The sequence below is a fragment of the Vanessa cardui genome, chromosome 1 (genome assembly GCF_905220365.1).
Source record: "Vanessa cardui chromosome 1, ilVanCard2.1, whole genome shotgun sequence".
NCBI lineage: Eukaryota > Metazoa > Arthropoda > Insecta > Lepidoptera > Nymphalidae > Vanessa > Vanessa cardui.
The window spans coordinates 1,228,685-1,236,741 of NC_061123.1; the positions used below are offsets into that span (position 1 = coordinate 1,228,685).

General features: G+C 33.2%; 1 protein-coding gene across 1 annotated transcript; it reads left to right on the forward strand.

Annotated features, from left to right (window-relative positions):
* Positions 1–269: 269 nt before the first annotated feature.
* LOC124530615 lies at positions 270–1,151 on the forward strand. Its single transcript, XM_047104854.1, has one exon. It carries the CDS (start codon positions 326–328, stop codon positions 1,085–1,087), a length of 762 nt encoding a protein of 253 aa, XP_046960810.1. The 5' UTR covers positions 270–325; the 3' UTR covers positions 1,088–1,151.
* Positions 1,152–8,057: the final 6,906 nt, after the last annotated feature.

Below are 8,057 nucleotides of genomic sequence, written 5' to 3' on the forward strand. Positions count from 1 at the left end.
TTAATTATAACAAAAATGTTATAATCCGAAAAGATTACCGAAATTAATTTACATTGTCTAACAATTTTAATAATTTCAAAATATTGTTGTAAAAAATAATTACGATTAATAGTAAGATTAGTAGTAATGATATTTTTAAATCTCTCTTTAAATAATGATTCAGTAATGATCTGACAGATCTGGTTTTATATTCTATGAATGCCGTCATAGCGGTCGGCGATGCGCTTGCCCCGCTTCCCCCCCTTCTTGTATATAGCCTCCGACGCCCGCGCCGCTGGCAGTTTTTATAATATAACGGGGACACACGCACGTCTGTCCAAGAAAGATGTTCTCGCCGCGATTGTTTGCATTTCTCGCGCTGGTGGCATTAGCCGCCGCGTATCCCGCAAGTGATGAACCTATTCCAAGGCCGATAACAACGATACTGGAAACTGATTTCGAAGACCCATCACCATGGTTTAGATTCCCGGCTTTCGGCAACATATTCGCACCACTTACAAAACTGTTCTCGAGTTTCGCGGATATCGGGCCGAGGATCGAAGCCGACGACGATAAATTCCGAGTCACCGTCAACGTCAAGGACTACAAAAAGGAGGACTTAAAAGTTAAGGTTAAGAACGACTTCATTTTCGTTCAAGGCGCACATGAGGCGAAACAAGACGAACACGACCTGTTTGCCAGCCAGTTCTTCCACACCTACAGCCTCCCAGAAAACGCGAGCGCATCAGATGTCACCGCCAAGCTGACTAGTGACGGATTTTTGGTCGTGGACGCGCCTTTAAATGGAAACGATGAAAAGAGCAAGGATAAAGCTGTTGAAAGGGAAGTACCAATCGTTGAAAGCGGTGAACCTCTGCAAAAAGAGGACAAAGTTGAAAAGGTTGACAACGCCGTTCCAGCGGTTGCTCCCGTCGAAATCGATGAAGCCCCGAAGGTAACCACGGAACTGCCTACAACGTCAGTCGACGACGACGAAAGGAAAGAGCCGACAACCCCATCAGACCGTGAAGAAGTTACCGTTCTGGACAACAGTATCCCAAGCAATGAAGCGAATGAGGTCAACGGTGCAAACGAGATCCAGCCATAAAGTGATACTATAGATTAAGTATGTATTTATAAAACAGTATTGTAATAAATATATTTAATACGAATTGAGTGTTTTGTTTGCGTTTAGCGTCCACATTAAACGTTAGGAACATCGCGTGAATACTGATTGCGCGGACGTGTTGGCCGACCTGATGCAAACAATGGATGATTCGTTTATTATATTCCTCACCTGCAATTTAGTGCCGTTCGATCTATATAACATCTATTGTGTTCGGTTGTAATACCAGTAATATTAACTAACTCAGTTCGCGAAATTCACCTTAAGTATCATTATCCTGCGCTTCCAGGGTTATGCAAGATTATTATTGTAATTATATTACGTGGATGTGAAGGAACACAATTATCTGAGGATTAAGTAGGAAAATCCTCTTTGTCATTTCCTCAAAGGAGACGTGGATGTCTAGCGGAGCGTATTTTAAATAATAAAACTTAATGAGGCCTCGATTTATTTACTGTTGTTTGTTAATTTTACTTCAAAAAATATATAAATTTAGAATTACATGTCATAATTTACTTTTTCATAATGTAAGACGATGAAATTCGTGATTATTTTGTATTCAGTGAGCTAATTCGTTCTAGAATAACGCTTATTTTTTAACTTTTTTATACAAGTTACCAAAATTTTCTAAATAATTCTATCCAATTTTATTTTTTGTCATGGGAGTGGTCGGATGTAAAAGGTATCCTTTACGTATTATAATTTTTGTCTAATTTTATTGTAAAATAAAATACCAAACGAGGTTGTATAAATGTTATAATTTTATATAATTTGTGATCGTCTAATCAGGTTGATATCCGGGTAAACGTACTCAGGTACATTTTAATAAGGTCACATGAATACATAATATGCTTATTAAAATATAGAACGATATCTGCTCTTAATAAAGATTCATTTTCAATATATAGTATAAATTATGTGAATAGTTTTAATGATATTATATAAATTTTTATTGATATATCCAGACTAATATTATAAATTAATATATAACAAAATTTAGTTAATTTATTTCGATTCCAGGGCTCCACTGCTCAACTGATCATTTCCACCCCACACGTGGGTAAAAGTAACAGTCACAAATACAGGGTGTTACTTTCACCACTGCTACCCTATGGGGTCCTTTGAAGAGAAGGTTTTTTCCCCCCAACGCTTTCCAATGCGGGTCGGAACGATGTCGCAGATTTTACAAAATCTACGACATCGTTCATTTTGTAAAATAAAGTTTAACTATAAATATAAATAACTCACAGGAATTACTTGGTGCTTGCTTGAGCTTGAACCTGCAATTATCAGTTAAGATGCACGCGTTCTAAGTGAACCATCACGATTCAATCCTCGATTTACAAGTATATTTGATGTAAAAAAATGTACCTAATATACAACATGATATTTAAAAAATACTAGAAAAATATTTATATTTTATTATTTACCACAGGATTAAAATATAATAAATTTTAATTATAAAAAGAAAACGCTTTCTCTCTTATATTGTGTATGTATATTTAATCTACACATATTGTTCGGTAATACTCTTGCCTGTTATTAGGACCTTAATTTCCTTGAACCTTGAAAATTTAACCGTTAATTATATATTAATTAAAAGCTTGTAATCATAAATATTAACATATTTTTCTTATTATATACTTGATGAGATATGACTCATTAATTTAGTGCTGCCGATATAGAATCTCGTGGGCCGGGGTTCAAATAAAATGTTATTGAATATCTTTTTTTTAAGGACATCTGAGTAGTTGGACGTGTCAGATTGGTTTAATATTATAAACGTGGAAAGGGAATTCTTTGTTTATTACCCATTAACATCTTAACTCCTCAACTGATCAACATAATATAACCAGGGGCGATGCCAGCGGGGAAATAAGAAACCTATATAAAAAGTACTTATATTAAATTGTAGTATTAATATATTAAGAAACAAGAAATAATTGAAATATAAATTTAATTGCTTTTTTAATTTCCATTATCAAAATTCCAATCCGATTTCATTGGAAACATTCCAGCAATTCCATTCGTTATTTTGTTTCGATTCTGACGTTCGATGTTACTTTAATGCATATCGTGATGACGGGAATTTTTATTTTATTACATAACAATGATTAGTATTCTATAAGGGAACGGTTTCTCGATTGAATCCGCTTTTATTACGCCCATATATCCTCCTCAATGTCAAACGAGACATAGCTTTGATATGTAGAATATTTCTTTTTGTAAAGCCTTGTATCTGCACAAAGGTGCTGATGTCGACTCGGAAATAATGGCAATGATGTTATAAAATCGTTTTGCATTTTTATGTGTGAAATTTGCTTATTTATATTTATGGAGAAGTATTTATCTAGAATCGTTGTGATTTGAAACTCTACGGAACGAAAATGTCACATCATCGAAAGGAAAAGACAAAGAAGAAATATTAATCTACTATTTAATATTGTATATAATGTGAAAATATTTCTGTCTGTCTGTCGTTCACGACCAACAAACTTGAACTCCAAGAAAGGATATAGACTACTACTATTAGTTTAATATAATTCAGTTTAATTTCCAAATTGTGAATTGCACACTCAGATTGTATACATAACATACATTTAAAAAATACCACAGTAATTTGGTCTTTGATGAAATACTTAGTCTGAACCTTACCTCAATAAAATTAATATATCAAACTTTCCTATAATTGACCAATGAACAAAAAACAAAACAATATCAAGTTGAAGGTAGCGATGTCATAATAATTACATATACATTTTTAGATGTGTGTGAGTGAATACATAGATTTCTATAACTCGATATTACTCGTTAAACGTATGTGTGAATAAAAGTGACGTACGCTACTTACGCACACATTCTTACGATATTTAATCACTTAAGCGCGTCCCTCCGTGTTAAATTTTATCGGTGTTCATTAGTATTGACTGACGCTCGTACTTAGTCTGAGTTTCTTGGTGTCCGTTAGACTATTAACGTAAGATTAAAGACCTAGAAATGTAAATGAGCATCTTTATTTTTGAGTTTTATGTTAATTTTAACAGAAGAGAAACGCCTTCGTGACTGAATATACGCTGTGTAAAATTTAAATTTAGAATTTCAAAATTAGTTAAATATATATTTTTTACTGAGTTCATAATTACTGTCATAATTATATGGACTCCCGATTTTTGTAGCAGTGATTATGGGACGATAGCTGGAAAATCGGTCATGGTATCATTTGGAAGAGCTCTAGCTAAATCTATTTAAATGTGCAGAAAAATAAAGAGGATGCTTGATTGCAATTCACTAAATTGTTGTGATTCAATAAATATTTAGTATGAGAGAGCGGAAAAAAATTACTGGCCAGTAAGAGAGCGGTACTACAGCAGTATAAGAAAAAAAAACGTAAACAATGTTAAAGAAAATTCAAAAATGTCCGATTCTTTTGAATACGCACGAAGTTTCGCGAAAGATCCACTAGTACTTTGTCAATAATTTGCCATTATATGTTATTGTCTGGTTGGTTAGTGGATACTTACATGGCAGTTGAAGGTTGAAATCCCGGCCACATAAAGGTAATAAGATTTATCCCTCAAAAATTCTCAAACGTAAGCCGAAGTTAGAAAGTAAGCAGGCTTACTCATCCCGTGCCTCAATCGTTCAGTAAAGCCGTTGGTACTACCTGATTCAATTGTGGCCGTCTATGTCTTGAAAACAATATAATAAACAAAAGAACGAAATGACCCAGTGGTTAGAACACGTACATTATAATCGATGATTGCTGGTTCAAACCTAGGTAAGAATTGTTATTTGTGTTGTGTAATTTGTCTTTATTTGTGTTTAGGTATAATTCGTCTCGTGTTTAGTGGTGAAGGAAAACAACGTGAAAAAACCTGCAAGTGTCTAATTTAACTAAACCCGCATTGGAGCAGCGTGGTGGAATATGCTCCTAACCTTATCCTTCAAGGAAGAGGAGGCCTTAGTTCAGCAGTAGGAAAGTTACAGCCTATACATGTTGTATGTTGAAACAAAAAAGTGTGTGCAAAGGAATGAATTGAAATTATTCATGAGAAAATCGCGCAGGTATTTGAAAATTACTTGAAATCTAGTGATAATTATCATAGATTATGGTATATACAAATCTGTCCGGTAATATTTCGTCTTTTTTTGTTATATTACTATTGTTTTTTTTTTTTTATAAAGAAGGTTTTACATTTACATTAAGATCAAAGCTAAATTTGTTAATTTGACTTGGCCTTAAACACCCATGGGTGTTTATCCAATTAAATTACGAACATGCCTTTGTAATTTAATTGGAAAAGCGTAAGTACCGAGCTCTTCCCGTTATCATTTACTTTTCGTATGTGTAGCTTTATATTTAATTTTCTAAAACGTCGATTAATGTTTTGTAGTCTTGAATAAGGTATATTCCGATTTAAATTTTGGTAAAAATTACCTCAGAAATGCTGTATACTTATTTGTGTTTAAACTAAAAGTAAAATCTTTGAAAAAATAAGTTTATTTTCGTGTTAACTTATTTTTAGTCTATCTTATAATAAACTAGGGACCGCATCCACATACACACAGGTACAATGCTGATACTAAATGTAATAGGGAATGTCTAAATTATCAGCGTTTCTTTATTATATTGTCCATGTCCTAAATACAAAAAATCTTCTTCTCGAATTCTTATTAAAACAAAAAACCGAATTACAATCCGTTGCGTTATTTAAAAGATCCAAGCATACAGACAAACAGCGGTAAGCTACTTTGTTTTATAATATGTACAGATTATAATTGATGATTAGCTAAGATTAATGGTTTTATTAAATATATGAGTATGAAACGTTTCATCGATGTTGATAATAAATTTAGTTATTGCGTTGGATCATTTGTAGTTACAATTTAATGATTCCCTTCTGAGTTACAAATGCAAATAAAAAATAAATTATTATTGGTTAAGTTTTATTAATGTTACTTATTTTATTCAACGCAATAATGCCGCTCGATTCTAAAATAAATAAAACAATAGCGCGTAAACGACTCATTGCGAGCCAATGTCCTCTTAAGAAGATTGAGAAATCTCCACATTACAACACTACATAATATACGAGGACGATTGATATTTACCTGTTAAACATTTTTGAAGCGATTATAAACAATAGTCCTTATCGAATTAATTATCTTAATTACATAGTGCATTTAATATAGATTAACATAGCATTTTAAAGCATGTAAGAAAGAGATAGGGAGACAATAGGATTATAATAATAATTAAAAAAAAAGCGAGCCTTACATTACCCGCATATTATGATTTCAATACGTGACAATTACCTAGCTAATCTCAATGTCAATATTACATTTTCACAAGAGTTTGTACTGCGTTACGATGAACTCCAGCGCTGCGTGCTGATTGGTCAAATTAAATTGCGCGCTCACCGAGATTACGCGTTACATACTTCCGTCCCTTTTTCGAATTCGAGAGATCTTATTAGAGAGAGAGAAAAGATGTCACATCTCAAAATATACACATACATAACTTACTAAGTACAAAAAAATAAAATCAGTCATAGCAATCTTTCATTAAAATATTTATGACATTAAAATTGAACAAAAAAAAAACTCCGAATTATCAAGATTGAATTTGTGACCGTAGTTTAATTGGATTCCAAATCTCGTTTCAAACTAATGACCCAATCCCTCCTTCGCATTATTATTTATATATTCAAAATATATAGAGCAAACGTCAATCCATATTAATGTGACAAAAACGAGGTCGCTTAGATGAGCTTATGTTTTATAACGAATGAGACCGTGACTTTTTGGATGTTCCGGGTTAGGAGAGCCGGATTCATTAATTGTGTAAACATTTACGTTTATATTAACTTATATAATACAGTGTTCCCCGCGGATTTGGTCGCGTTTCAGTTGAATATATTTAGAATAGCTCAAAATGTGAATTTATTTTAGCACTTCCTTGTATACCGAATTGGTGTGCATTTTCCACCCCCGTAGGGTCATATATTTAAAAAAAATTAAATACTTATTAACTCATTCTAATAAGTAGCCCAAAAATGTCATGTTTCTAACTTAAAAAATGACGGACTTACATACAAACTCTCAAACCCTATTTCACTCCCTTAGGGAGACATTCAAATTCATTCTATTATGAATGTATGTATTAAATTATATTATATGTATTTATTTAAATATTTGACTTCCTCGTTTGACTAGTCAGTTTATAAGGCACTGAAGACCTGAGATTAAACCTACCGAAAGAATAAAAATTGAGTAAAAAATTCTCAGTAGAATTTGGAAGTTTCGCAGTTTTCAATGTTACGGTCTTACACCTCGGGAAGGAAGTGAAATTATTGGTCCTCTGAACTATCTTCGTTCGTAACAGATTGCCGTCATATCTTAACAACTATATTAAGTGAAGCTACCACTGGTTCGGAAAGTAGATTCTACCGAAAAGAATCGGCAAGAAACACATTCATGTTAGTCAAATACAAATATATATGTATGTAATATAATTAGAAGAATATAATTACATACTTCTTAAAAAATCGCATTAAATCCACAACAGCGCGATTTCATAGATATTTTCTTTCTCGCACAACCACTTTGTGGAATCAGCTTTCGCCGGCGGTTTTTCCGAACCTATACGACATGGGAACCTTCAAGAAAAGAGCGTACTCCTAAGCCTAACTAAGCCCCCTGGTGTTGCAGATGTCCATGGGCGGTGGTAGTCACTTTCCATCAGGTGAGCCTCCTGCTGGTTTGCCACCTATCTCATAAAAAAAAAATCGATTTCTCTATATTCGTCTATAGTTATACTTTACACATATATCAGTCTTGACAAAAATAAAGCTTTTTGGAGCTATATTATTAAGCAGCAGTGGACATCTAATATGAAGCCTAACTAAATATGCCAAGTAAATACGGGCGAATTTGAACTCAACTCATCTAT

Excerpts from the sequence above, each read along its gene's own strand:
- LOC124530615 (XM_047104854.1), top strand. The coding sequence starts at position 326 with ATGTTCTCGCCGCGATTGTTTGCATTTCTCGCGCTGGTGGCATTAGCC.